This window comes from Podarcis erhardii, assembly GCF_964252035.2.
Source record: "Podarcis erhardii genome assembly, chromosome: 3".
In the NCBI taxonomy this organism is placed as follows: Eukaryota; Metazoa; Chordata; class Lepidosauria; order Squamata; family Lacertidae; genus Podarcis; species Podarcis erhardii.
In genome coordinates, this window is record NC_138507.1 from 108,253,370 (window position 1) to 108,268,312 (window position 14,943).

A 14,943-nucleotide genomic window follows, 5' to 3' on the forward strand; every position below is an offset into this window, starting at 1 on the left:
TAAAAAAATACCACCACAAACTTGTAGCTGCTTCCAATATGCTTTTCACCAACTCTGATCTTTCAGAACCATATTCAGAAGTACAGGCCTAACTGAATCTGATGTACATAGAATTATTTTAGAGTTACAACAATATGGTCTTAAGATAAGAAGCCGTGAACAGCAGTCGGTGCTGTAACAAATCACAGCTAAAAGTCTTCAGTCCATCCTGTTCCTTCAAATAAGGTCAGCAACTAGATTAAAGAAAGAGATAACATATTGAAGGCATGATAATGAGCTGAGCGCAAACAGTATTTATCACAATACTTGAGGGTCAAGCCAAACATTTATCCATTTGACATATGGCTTACAGCTTTATGCGCATGAACAAAGAGATGACATTATGGTTAGGGACCAGCTGGAGAGACGTGATTGCAATACACAGAAGGCTGGGGAGACAGTCTGGCACAGTGGATAGTGTCCAATACGGAGGAGCACAGAGCCCTGGATTCCTAATATCCACCACATATTCCATTATGAAGTATATGGCTAAGAAAATGCAACTAACTTTGATAGGGAATGCATGTGGATGGAGATAAGTTTAAGAGAGCAGCTTATCTGAACTCTCAGGCTTCTGTTTTTATTTCCTTGCTATGCTGTATGGCAGGAGTAACATTTGCACAGGCTTGCTTGGCGTTAATATTTGTGCGTCATTCCATAGCATCATCTCTCATCTATCAACAGGATTCCAGCTGGGACAACAGGTCCAATTTAAACTGTCTGTACTGTACAGCAGAAATACAATTATGGAGCCTGTTCATCACTGAGCTGGCATGCTGCGTGTGATGGAAGGCCTACCTTCCTTCCCTTCAGCAATCTTGAAATCACAAAGCTTCTGTTTGATTAGTGAACCGCTATTTATTTCATACATGCAATGTAACCAGTCAGTCCAAAGAAGATGATGGCTATCTGCCTGAGTAGGACCAGGTTAGGCAAAGAATCAGATACTCACCATTCATGGGCATTTCATCAATCTGAGTGGAATAGTACTGCTCAATGTCTCGCAGAATACGGATGTCGTCGTTCTTTACAAAGTTGATGGCGACACCTTTCCGGCCGTAGCGGCCTGATCTACCAATCCTGGTGGGGCAAGAGCGGGACTCAGAATCAGTGAAATTAAATAAGCAATCGCACAAATCAGAATTTTCCTCTCCTGTTTATTTTTTTACATTTGTTTACATTTATCTTGCTCAGGGCAACCAAAAGCAACTTCAAGCAATCAAAAAACTAATGATGGACATGTGCCATATATTCTAGACAACAATTCATCTTACAAGTTTTTTAAAAGACACATCTTTCATGTTAAATGTAAGTTTTTGAAGGACTTAAAAAAGCAGGAGCATTTTCTTTGTTAAACACCATATTCTGAAATCTTCCATCATTTTTTCTGGAAGAAATCTTAAGTGTCCCCCCAAAACATCTATCTCCCTTTTCACTTGCCCCCCCCCCATTTTAGACAGCTGGAAAGGGAAAGCTGCTTCCCCAAAACCTTTTTCAAAGCTTCCCATTGCAAAATAAGAGTTTAATATACGTGCACACTTACCTGTGTATATACAATTCTCTGTTGTTTGGCAAGTCATAGTTAATAATCAGGGACACCTGAGGAACATCCAAACCTCTGGCCCAAACATCTGTAGAAATAAGAACTCGGCTGTAGAAAGAAAAAGAAAAAAGCAGTTACTGAATTGCAGAGACCCTCATAAATTACACTTGTTCCTTTGTCTGCAAAAATTACTGCAAAAGATCCAAGTAGAAAGGAAAACGTCTCCACAGACTTGTGTTTTCTGCAAATATGCAAAGAGTTGTCTGTGATTTTACAATGGTATGCATGCAATTTTCAGGATGAAATTTCATTTCAAAGTTCTATGTAGCTACTTCACAAGACTTGTTCAGCTGTGCATTCATTCTATCTGCGTTCTTCTGCTGGGATAACCCTGTTCTTTTTGCCTTTTACAAAGCGAGGACAGACAAAGGGTACTGGCCAACTTAAAACACACACACAATCTTGGTAGAAGTCTCTGGGGAAAGGTAAAACATAAAGGGAGTTAATAATTATATATATATGCTTCTGTTCCCATGAGAAATAGCTCAGGATCTTATTCTGCATAATTCTGGGTCCTGCTCTGCCCACTGTTGGGGGGGGGGGACCCTAACAACCTTTCCAGTAAGATAACGTGGCTCTTCTTCCAAAAATGTTCCCCCATCCCCAATATTCAAAAATTGCTGCCATACCTTGCCCCAGATCTGAATTCTTTCATGATGGACTCCCTTTCCTTCTGGGGCATGTCACCATGCATGGATGAAACAGTGAAGTTTGCTTCTCTCATCTTCTCAGTCAGCCAGTCAACCTGAGCCGGGGAGCAGTCAGTTAATTTTTAAATTTGGCAGGAGTAATCTTCCAAAAAAAGTTAGTTTTAGTTTTGCCCAACTGTCAGTGCCAACATGAATCATGACTTGACTAAATCAGGCATTGTTCGTTGCTGACGTACCTTTCTCTTGGTGTTACAGAAGATGACAGCCTGAGTGATGGTGAGTGTGTCATACAGGTCACACAATGTATCAAACTTCCATTCTTCCCTCTCCACCGCCACAAAGAACTGTTTGATCCCTTCTAGCGTCAACTCATCACTGGATAAAGGCAGGAGAGGGGAGAAATTTTGAGCTGATTGACTTTAAATTGTTAAGACATTACATTTATAAAACTGAACATTTATAACTGCAGTGTTATTCTCTGGAAGTGTCCATTCAAGTCTACAGGAATGTCTGTAGGTAAATTGCCAGATGGTAATATAGTGCAAATCTGTCCAATTTTAAAACTCAGTAGTTGATTCTGCAATTAACAAGGCAAAGAGAAGTGACACAATGTGGTGGATAAGAGCTGGAAAGTCCCCACCTGAGCCACAGACCTATTAAGTGGCCTTAGGATAGTCAATAACCTCTCAGCCTCTGCTTGCACCTTCCCATTTGTAATATGGGAATAACAATTTACAGTGTCAAAACAAAACAAATTCCTTCCAGTAGCACCTTAAAGACCAACTAAGTCAGTTCTTGGTATGAGCTTTCGTGTGCATGCACACTTCTTCAGATACACTGAAACAGAAGTTTCCAGACCCTTCTGTTTCAGTGTATCTGAAGAAGTGTGCATGCACACGAAAGCTCATACCAAGAACTGTCTTAGTTGGTCTTTAAGGTGCTACTGGAAGGAATTTGTTTTGTTTTGACTATGGCAGACCAACACGGCTACCTATCTGTAACTGAATTTACAGTGTGTGTTTTGAATACGCAGGCAAAGTGCTATACAAATGCTAAGTACAATGTTTACAAAACACTTTTGTATCTGCCTCAAGAAAACCCAGTGGGGCCAAAATCCCAGTTTTCATACCCTCCAGAAAGACAGCAGGACAAGGATCAGGAAGGAAACAATCAAACGCATTCAGATATTTAACACTGTCACTGTCATCAGATTCAACTACTAATATAAAAGGAAGCACCAACATGAGCTAAACTCGTAAACTCACTCACCGCTTGACCAGAATGCGGATGGGGTCAGTCATGAATTTGTTGGTCATCTCCAATATCTCATGTGGCAAGGTGGCACTGATCAGAACCACCTGTGTTGCTGGAGGAAGATATCTGTACACATCATAAATTTGCTCTTTAAAACCTAGATGAACCAAACAAGAGAGAGTACGTTTGAGAACCTTATTGTACCTTGGTGCACATTTATTACAACCAAAGCCACTCCAAATTTGTTTCCTCCATGCCCGATCACTATAGTCCATGTGTTGGTAACCTCTAGGCTGGATTACAATGCACTCTACTGGGCTTGGTTTGGAAGCTCCAACTGGTGCAGAATGGACTGGCTGCCCATTTACTACCAAACAAGGCTTAAGGTCTCTCTATTCCTTTACAAAGCCCAAGGCAACTTAAGTTCAGAGTACCCCAGAAACTGCTTAGGTAGGAGTATTGCTATCTGTCTGCTGAATTGGTGACGCTCATTTGACATAGGTAAAGGTAAAAAGGTAAAGGACCCCCGGACGATTAAGTCCAGTCAAAGGTGACTATGGGATTGCGGTGCTCATCTTGCTTTCAGGCCAAGGGAGCCGGCATTTGTCCACAGGACATGTGGGTCATGTGGCCAGCATGACTAAACCGCTTCTGACACAACGGAACACTGTGACAGAAGCCAGAGCGCACGGAAATGCTGTTTTAACTTCCTGCCACAGCGGTACCTATTTATCTACTTGCACTGGCATGCTTTTGAACTGCTAGGTTGGCAGGAGCATTTAGTCATTTTATAATGCCCAGGACAACCCAAAGTGACTTGCAACCAAACAAAATACAAGCTAGCAGTTCTGCAAGCTGTTAACGAATGAAGCACTGGCAATCGTAGAACTGAAGAGTTGGAAAAAGACCACGAGGATCATCTAGTCCAATCCCCTACAATGCAGAGATCTTTTGCCCAACATGGAGCTCAAACTCACCTTTCATCACTTTACCCCTCCAATCTAAAAAGGTAAGGTGCACTCACACTTGTTTTAATGTTATGGCATAAAGCTTCAGTGGGGGGGGGGGGGGGCTATACCTGCAGGTAACACTTGGCCATAGATTTTTCCTGCCTGCTCACCAAATAATTATTTGGTGCCTTGCCGATAATTAACAAGTACATTGGTACCTCGGTTTATGAACTTAATCTGTTCCAGAAGTCCGTTCTTAAACCAAAGCCGTTCTTAAACCAAGGCGCACTTTCCCTAATGAGTCCTCCCACCGGTGCCTTCCACTGTTTTGTTTCTGTTCGTAGACCGAGGTAAAATTCCCTAACTGGAACATTACTTCCGGTTTTGTGGAGTTCTTATACCGAATAGTTCATAAACAGGGCTGTTCTTAAACCGAGGTACCACTGTATAATGGTATTTTTTATCATTATGTGGTAGTGACCCTAGAAAACACTTACAGATTTCTTAATGAAAAAGAGCACATGATTTCTGGTAAGTTAGCCCTCAGTAATCACCTTGCCAACAAAGGTCCGTATACTTAAAGCTATGGTTTTCCCAGTAGTGATGTATAGAAGTGAGAGCTGGACCATAAAGAAGGCTGATCACCAAAGAATTGATGCTTTTGAATTATGGTGCTGGAGGAGACTCTTGAGAGTCCCATGGACTGCAAGAAGATCAAACCTATCCATTCTGAAGGAAATCAGCCCTAAGTGCTCACTGGAAGGACAGATCCTGAAGCTGAGGCTCCAATCCTTTGGCCACCTCATGAGAAAAGACTCCTCCCTGGAAAAGACCCTGATGTTGGGAAAGATGGAGGGCACAAGGAGAAGGGGACGACAGAGGACGAGATGGTTGGACAGTGTTCTCGAAGCTACAAACATGAGTCTGACCAAACTGCGGGAGACAGTGGAAGACAGGAGTGCCTGGTGTGCTCTGGTCCATGGGGTCACGAAGAGTCGGACACGACTCTTCAACAACAACCCCCCTGATGCCACCTGGAAGGAGTTTCCAAGTATTTGTATGACAGAAAAACACACATTGCTCTGACACTTTAGGCAAACTTGTTTTGGATTTTGTATTTTTATAGAAAAAAACCCCATGACTTGCATCCACAACAAAAGTTTAGGACATTGGGGTTAAAATAATTCTTTACCTTTATTGAGCATCTCATCAGCTTCATCCAAAACCAACATTTTGATGGCACGAGTTCTTAGACTTCTGCGACGGATCATATCTGAAAGATTTCAGGTTTGCGTCAAGAAACAGGGATCTAGCAGAAATGCTGAGAGTCACTTCTTATTCTGCAAACTAATGGCTCAGAGGAGCAAAGGGAGTCTGATCTCAATTGGAATTATGACAGCAGTGGTATATTTCCCATGCGCGCACACGCACACACAAATCTGATTATACAAAAGTTACAAAGCAACAGCACTACTTTACCTAATTTTCTGTAGTTCCCACATTGTATTTCTGTTTATATGGTGCTTTCATAGATTGTTTAAAACTAAGACAAAGTGCAGAATAAGGGAGGAATGGGGAGGACAGGGGTAAGAGAACCACAGCTGTAGTTCCACACCTGGAGCACAGAACTAAGGACTGAAAAGTATCTTGAGCATAAAGCTTACAAGCGTCTACTCAACATATTAAGTCAAATTCTTTGGTTTTCCTTAATAAAATTAATCTTCTCACCAAATACACGCCCCGGTGTGCCAGCAACAACATGCTGTCCGTAATCCAGCTTCCTGATGTCTTCACCAACGTTGGTCCCACCAATACAAGCATGACACTGGACGTTCATGTAGTCACCAAGTGCAAGAAGCCCCTGCAGGAGCAAGCACACAAACAGCTTATATTCAAGGGTACTACACAACCCAAACAGTAACTGAACCAGGGACCCTGGCAAGAGCCATGACATCTCCTGTGAATGCATGTGTCAGAAACTGAAGAGACGCATTCTCCTGCATGTAAATACTATTTCATTTTCTAAGTCAGGAGTGTTTGACTTCTTTTGTCTTGTTGCTGCAGCCATTTCTACAGCTGTTCGATAGATTCAAAAGTGCTAAATGGCGCAATGCATTCTATATACATCACCCTGCTGTTCTACTTTTCTTCTATCATACAACTCCAGGCGGTAAGCAAAAGGCTCCCTGGCAGTCTTTCATCCAAGCACTGACCCAATTCAAACTTGCTTAGCATTTGGAAGGTTGCTGCAATCCTGTGTTCCCAAACCATGCCTGAGACTTGCTGCTACAGTGGTGCCCCGCAAGACGAACGCCTCGCAAGACGGAAAACCCGCTAGACGAAAGGGTTTTCCGTTTTGGAGGCGCTTCGCAAAACGAATTTCCCTATGGGCTTGCTTCGCAAGACAAAATGTCTTGCGAGTTCCTGTGGGTTTTCCCCCCTTTTCCTAAGCAGCTAAGCCGCTTATCAGCTGATCCGCTAAAAGCCACTAAACCGCTAATAGCGCTAATCCGCTAAGCTGTCAATGGGCTTGCTTCGCAAGACGAAAAAACCGCTAGACGAAGAGCCTCACGGAATGGATTAATTTCGTCTTGCGAGGCACCACTGTAATTACAAAAAGCTACTGTAGGCAAATTATGGGCTTTCAGAATTTAAATCAGGAGAGACCACTGTGATTGTGCTAAGTGTTAACTCTAAGGGCGCTTGTATGCAGCACCATTATGTTTAGGCAGTTGCAGAAACATTTGCAGCTATTCTAGAAGCATCCACAGGGCACCAAGGCTTCAATATAATGCTGTACCCACCTGAGATAACTGAGCTGCTTGTAGTGGAAGGAGAACAGAGTTTGTCACAGGGCCTACAGATGTTGCAGCATTCCATTTTCATAAGTTAGAATCTTGTATGAGATTTGCTTACCTTCTGAATCTGTACTGCCAATTCTCTGGTAGGAGCCAATATCAATGCTTGCGTTTCACGAACCTGATTGAAACGAAACAGTTTAAGTGTTACAGCCTTCATTCCTTCTAAAAAGTTATTTGAAATTTGATGTGTTCACATATCAACATGATCTCCCTTAATGAGACAAAGCATGTATAGAGTATTTGGGATGACATCCAATGTTCAAAAAATGCAATTAATCTGGAACGTTGTTCTTTGTCAATGTTAAGACAATGAGATTATATACTATGACTAGTCAGGACAGTATTTGCATCTTCAAATGTAAGTGTTGAGTATTTGTGTTCCAAAGGTACCTGGATGTCCAGACACTGTAGAACGGAGATGGAAAATGTTGCTGTTTTGCCTGTTCCAGACTGTGATCTAGGAAAGAATAGTATTTTTAATAGCTGTGTCTGAAAACAGAAGCAATAAATATCACCATATACAATACTAACCTTGTTAAGTACTATCAAAATAGTTTTGACAGATTACCAGTTAATGAAACCAAATACAGTGGTGCCTCGCAAGACGAAATTAATTCGTTCCGCGAGTCTCTTTGTCTTGCGTTTTTTTCGTCTTGCGAAGCACGGCTATTAGCGGCTTAGCGGCTATTAGCGGCTTAGAAAAAGGAAAAAAAAGGGGGAAACTCGCAAGAAGTTTTCATCTTGCGAAGCAAGCCCATAGGGAAATTTGTCTTGCGAAGCACCTCAAAAACGGAAAACTCTTTCGTCTAGCGAGCTTTTCGTCTTGTGAGGCATTCGTCTTGCGGGGCACCACTGTACGCAAATCTACCTGACACCAGCCTCCAAATAAAATTTAAGACTAATATACTGTGCTAAACAATTTGAAACGGAACAAACTTTGTCTACTGGGATTATTTGCATTACGGCTTATTTAACCTAAGATAAAAGTGGTTTACAATGATAAAGTTACCAGATTTTTTTCAATGAATCCGGAGAAACTTTTCAACTTCAATGGATTTTGTATGGGGATTGATTTGTAAATCTGGGGACTGTCCCCGGGAAACGGGGACATCTGGTAACCTTAATCTATGAAAAGTTATACCTACAGGTAAGAATTATAGCTGGGTGGGATTGTGTCAAGAAAGTAAAAGACACCAAGTAAAGGCATCTCTTTCTAAATGAGTCATGGAGACAGCAGTTCTACACATGCTTACTAGTGAGCGAGTTCCAATGAACCCAATAGGATTTAGTTTTGAGAAAGGTAAAGGTACCCCTGCCCTTACGGGCCAGTTGTGTCCGACTCTAGGGTTGTGTGCTCATCTCGCTCTAGAGGCTGTGAGCTGGCGCCGTCCGAAGACACTTCTGGGTCACGTGGCCAGCGTGACGAAGCTGCAGCTGGCGAGCCAGCACCAGCGCAGCACACGGAAACGCCGTTTACCTTCCCGCTAGAAAGCGGTACCTATTTATCTACTTGCACTTAGGGGTGCTTTCGAACTGCTAGGTGGGCAGGAGCTGGGACCGAACGACGGGAGCTCACCCCGCCGCGGGGATTCGAACCGCCGACCATATGATCGGCAAGTCCTAGGCACTGAGGTTTTACCCACAGCGCCACCCGCATCCCAAGTTTTGAGAAAACATGCCATAAATTGCCCTCTTGGGCTTACTCTAGTCCTGTGCATTCAAAAGCATCGTTACAACTGAAGAACATGGAAAGAGCTGAGTAAAGCATGAAGCTGGTGAGTTGGGGCAGGGCTTGTGTGGATGAGGTGGAGGACCAACACGCACGCACACACACACTGCAATCCTGTGAGGCAGACCTTGACCCCCTTTAGAGTGGGGAGTTTTAATTGGATTGCTATTACTTTTAAAATAAATAAATAGGAACCCATTTTTTTATTGCAAGTTTCTAAGCAGAGGTTGAATTACCTTCTGTCATGGATGCTTTACCTGCGATTCTTGCATTGCGGGGGTTGGACTAGATCACCCTTGGAGTCCCTTCCAACTCTTATTATTCAATGTACTATTTGCATTCTTAGACTGACAATATCCCAAAGTCGTGTGTGTGTGTGTGTGTGCGCGCGCGCGCGCGTGTGCAATTTCACTTACTGTGCAATCACATCTCTTCCTTTAATGATCTGTTTGATAGCTCTCTGCTGGATAGCTGAAGGCTTCTCAAAACCTACAAAATTCATTTATAAAGGTTAGATTTCCCTTCCAATCACATCATGTACTCTAAAAACATTGGCCAGAGCAGTACTGTAATAAAACCAACATTTAGAAACCAAAGCACTGAAATCTATAGCTGTTGGCACTCAATTTTAAAGAGTAATAGGAGCTAGGGAGGAGACTGGGGAGAGGAAGGGAAAAGTCACAGTCAGGTGCCAACGTTTATTATTTGCTAATGAAAGTGGCCAATGACAACGTGCAAACTTCACACACCTCTAAATTCACAAAGTAAAAATTCAATGAGGGAGGCAGCTACAAATGACCAAGAAGGGGAAGTTTGATTTGATGTCTCCTTAAATAACAAAGGGTTGTATCAAACTATCATATTCAGAGTACACCCACTGAAGTCAGCAGACTTAAATAATGACTAACTTAAGTCCACTGATTTCAACGGGTTTACTCTTGAGTATGGTTTACATCTGATACAACCTTTTGCATTTATGGGAGAAAAGAGGAAGAAACTTCAAATCCAGGGTGGCTAACATGGTACCTTCCAGGTGTTGTTAGACTAGAAGTCCCATCACCCCATTGTGGTTGGGGCAGATCATTGCTCAAGTCCAGCAGCACCACTGCTTTATATGATTGAAGTCAGATTTATTTCAGAACAAATCCTATCTTGGGCACACTTTCCAACAGCAATTCTCATCACAATCCTCTTCCCCTTTCCCTTTTGTATTGTGTCTTGTAGACTTTGATACACCAACACAAAGGAGAGCCCCCCCCCCAAAAAACACACAAAAACCAGTGCGCCCGTTAAAACTGATGTAGCTGATGTTTTGGAATGCAGTAGCAATACAATACATACTAAAAGTGTATGTAGGCATTGCTACAGGTGCAACATAATACCCATTCCGCATTTATATGAACTTGATCATTTAGTGTGGCGGCGCTTACATCTTGGAACTCCCTGCCAATTGATATTAAGCAGGAGACTTCGCTGCTTCGAGGAATTCACTTTGTTTTTACAATCAAGCGGCGTATAAATTTCATGGAAGTAAAACAAATAACCCAATGAAAACACACGTGGGGACGAATTACAATGGGACTACATTTAAACGGCCTTGGTCCTGTATACCTGAAGGAGCATCTCCACCCCCATTGTTCAGCCTGGACACTGAGATCCAGCGCCAAGGGCCTTCTGACGGTTCCCTCATTGCGAGAAGTGAGGTTACAGGGAACCAGACAGAGGGCCTTCTCAGTAGTGGCGCCCACCTTGTGGAACGCCCTCCCTTCAGATATGAAGAAAATAAGCAGCTATTTTATCTTTAAAAGACATCTGAAGGCAGCCCTATTTAGGGAAGTTTTAAATATTTAACGCTGTACTGTTTTTAACATTCAATTGGGAGCCGCCCAGAGTGGCTAGATGGGCGTGGTATAAATAATAAATTATTATTATTATTAAAAAATAATAAATCTTATATAGCATTCCTTTGAATTAAACAAATTCCTTCCAGTAGCACCTTAAAGACCAACTAAGTCAGTTCTTGGTATGAGCTTTCGTGTGCATGCACACTTCTTCAGATACCAATCTGAAGAAGTGTGCATGCACACGAAAGCTCATACCAAGAACTGACTTAGTTGGTCTTTAAGGTGCTACTGGAAGGAATTTGTTTTGTTTTGACTATGGCAGACCAACACGGCTACCTATCTGTAACTTCCTTTGAATTGTTTTCGAATCTTAACGCCGTTATTTAAATCTCACACCGGCGCCTACCTGGGCAGAGGAGGATACATAAAAAGCACCGAACGCAAGTAAGAATAACGGCCGAAACCGTCCCGGGGGGGGGGGCGGGGAGCTGCTTCCCTTCCCTTCCCTTCCCTTCCCTCCCTCCCTCCCTCCCTCCCGCCCGCCCTACTTCCGCGGTGAGGGCCGCGCGGCCAGCCCCCCGCCCCCCCGCTGGCTCCGCGCGCGCACCGTAGGCGTAGATGCCGCGCAGGAGGTCCTCGCGGAGGCCCATGGTGTCGAAGGTGGGGGTGACGTCCACCTCCTCGCTGGTCTCGAACTCCACTTTGGTCATGTCCTCCTCCTTCAGCAGCCGCTTTCGGGCCGAGCCCGCCGAACCTCCCGTAGGCCCCGACATCCCGCTCGCGGCTTCTTCTTCTAGCCCTTTCGACGCCGCCACAGGAAGACCTCCTTCGACCGAACCGGCCTCGACCGAGGAGATGCCCGCACGACGCGCCGGAAAAGCGAAGGCCTTAACGCCACACGCACCCCGCGCGAGACCGCCGGGGATTTGCGCATGCGCCCCAGTCGCCCCGTTCCCGACGCGCTCAAATGGACGTAAGCACGCTCGATGCTCGTTCAAAATCCTGTGCCCGGGCGGCGTTGCGTCACTCCCATAGAGATAGGAAGTTAGAGGTGCCAGGGATATTTCTTAGAGTGAAACAGCCTTTCTTAACCTTCGGCCCCTAGATGTTAGAATTGTACAGTTGGAAGGGACCGTGAGGTTCATCGTCCAGCTCTGAAAGATTCAGGATTTATTTATTTTTCTTTATTTGTTTTTTATATTTATTTTCGACCTCTGAGTTTCAGGATTTTTTTTTGCCCAATGTAGGTTTCAGAGATTAAGAGGCTGGGGACCCAAGGAGAAAGCTCCATAGAAATGTGTGTATTAAGTGTTTTAGACTGAACCCAGTTTCATTTTCTTTAAATTGTTTCTAAATGCATGTCTTTCACATTTTTGTGTTCTGCTTTACATTTCTGGGGTGGAACCGTTAAATGGTTTACCACATGGCTTAAAACATCACATACAACATTACAAGTTAAAATAAAAAAATGTAATAAAGGTACATGTGTAAAGCAGCATCAAAATTAACAGTGAAACAAAATGTTGTCGTTTTAAGTATTTTTAAAATACTAAAGTTTCCTCTTTTGTTTTGAGCAGGCTGGGGGTGAGGAATGTCAGGCATGTGTCTATTTGCCATGTTTGAGGCAGGAGTTTTAAATGGGAAAGCAGTGCAGATTGAAGGGTTTGACAAAGTTGCCCAAAGCTTATTTTATAGACCTGCCACCCACTTCACTGAAAACACCTGCATTCACAACATACATTTAAACCCCACATGTACCCCTGAAAAGAATCCTAGTTAATGTAGTCTACTCACCACAGAGCTACAATTCTCAGGATTCTTGGGGGTGTGGGTGTGGATGTGGGTGAATGTGCTTTGTGCAGTAAGGCTGGGTACATGTTATACCTTTAACTGGTTTTAAAGCCAAGAGAACAGTACTTGTTCATTTCGTTAAATATATAATAAATGGATAATTTACAGTTTATCGTTTCAGCTGCAATGTCTCAAATGTGAGATCAGGGGTGGCTTTCTGGTACTAGAGAGCACGGCAAATGCAGGAATCTTGCAACTACAGCATCCCTGACAAATGGCTATTTATTCTCTGCTTAAATACCTCCAGTGAAGGTGAGCCCATGAACTCTTGAGGCAGTCTGTTCCACTGTTAAACAGCTCTTACCGTTAGACAGTTTCTTCCTGCAGTGGAGGTCTAGGATTCACCAGGGATTTGTGGCTGAGCGAGTCAACTGCACCAGAGACCTGTATACCTCCCGAGCAGATTAGGCACTGTTGTCTTGAACAGGGACCCAGGTTGCTTGATGCATCTCCTATGGGTGACCATGGGCTTGGAGTGTGCACAGCAGTAGAAGACCAGCAAATGTCTGAGCTTATGTGTGTGGCCAGGCTGCTGTGAGTGACATACAGCCAGAGCTGACTCAACCATTAGGTGAACTGAAGCAGCTGCCTCAGGCACCAGAAGCCCCCAAAGTGGCAGCTGAATCCTAAGTTCTTCATCCCTACTGCCATTCCTGCTTGCCAGGCAAGCAGAATAAAGTTTCCTCGGGTGCCTGATGGTCTGCTCCCAATGCCGCCTCTTTTCCTGCATAACTAGTTTTGTCTAATTTTGAACCAGAAATATTGTGGTGCACTATTCCTGGAATACTGCAATACCCAGTTGATGCAGGGAGCGAATGGAACAAGTTCCTATTCTATCTCCCAGTTCCAAAAATATATTTAATACGAACACTCCACAAGTAGCAGACATACCAGATATTGCACTGATAATAATAGATACTGACACTTGATATTAGTCAATTGGCTGAGAAGCAATGCCAGTTGTTCGGGAAACACATAAGAACTACTTTTCCAATGGATTCTTGGGTACCCAAGAGCAAATAGAGGCTATAAAGTGCTCACTGCTGCTTACAAAATATACTCCAACAACATATATTATGTCCATTGTCCAACCAAGCAGCCTCTTGACAGACACTTTAATCTCAAGAATTCTGGATTTTCTCAACCGTGTCAATTTCTCAACTGGCTGGCTGGCCCGTTGTGATATATCTTTGGTGCAGTGTTTGCATAAACCCATCCATTTACTTTTCACGCTCTGTGTAACTGTTAGCTCACTGCATGCCAGTGGAGGTCCCAAGTGTTTCAGTTGGATAGCTTTCTGTTCTTCAGAAAAAATAATGCAAAAACACAGCTATGTGAGCAGAACACTCATGTTTACATTAAAAATTGTGCCCCTTAGTAAAGGGGTGTTTGCAGGAAAAACATTGCTATGCTGTAAATGAGTTTTCTGCACATAATAACCGCAGGGGGAAAAGTATCTGGTTGGTTTTGCATACCCTTTGAAACTTGGCAGAGGCCAGTCCATTAGGGCAAATGCCCCACGAACCTTCATCTGCCCTCAGCCAAATCTTTTTATTTTTTAAAAAACATTGCATCTGAGTCTGTTTTCTGTCAGACACATTAGTCACACTTAGTCATGCTATATTTGTGACTCTCAGAAATGGGGAGCGTGGGAGATGGGGACAGATAGCAGTGATTCAGCCTTTATCATGCGGAACGAAGGAAGCACTTCTTAACCATTTAGATGAAAGAAGTTAGGGAGAAGCTTGACATTGGTTTGAAGTATGCGGGTTCTAGACCAAATGAAATTAATGGCCCCAAATTTCAACAACTCTACTCTGAGATCACATTCACACATTTAAAGTACTGCAATACCACTTTTAAGCAGTCATGGCTTTCCCCACAGAGAACTTGTAGTTTGTTCAGGCTGCTGAGAGTTGTTAGGAGACCCCCTATTTTCCTCAAAGACTGACAATTCTCAGAGCAGTTTATCGATCAATCCCTCTTCACAGAGAACTCAGAGAATTGCAGCTCTGGGAGGGGAATATGGCAGGCTTCCTAACTCTCCACACCCTTAACAAACTCCGACTCCCAGAATTCCTTGGGGGAAGCCATGGCTGTTTAAAGTGGTATCATAGTGCTTTGAATGTATGGTGAGAATACGGCTGGATACTGTATATACA

At 43.4% G+C, this 14,943-nt stretch overlaps 1 protein-coding gene across 1 annotated transcript; it reads right to left on the minus strand.

Annotated features, from left to right (window-relative positions):
• EIF4A3 (eukaryotic translation initiation factor 4A3) lies at positions 1–11,854 on the minus strand. Its single transcript, XM_081854896.1, has 12 exons — positions 11,538–11,854; positions 9,503–9,575; positions 7,748–7,814; positions 7,413–7,475; positions 6,225–6,357; positions 5,689–5,769; positions 3,562–3,703; positions 2,529–2,667; positions 2,272–2,387; positions 1,583–1,690; positions 992–1,119; positions 1–233 (listed from the first exon to the last, which is right to left on the minus strand). Exons 1-12 carry the CDS (start codon positions 11,701–11,703, stop codon positions 217–219), a joined length of 1,233 nt encoding a protein of 410 aa, XP_081711022.1. The 5' UTR covers positions 11,704–11,854; the 3' UTR covers positions 1–216.
• Positions 11,855–14,943: the final 3,089 nt, after the last annotated feature.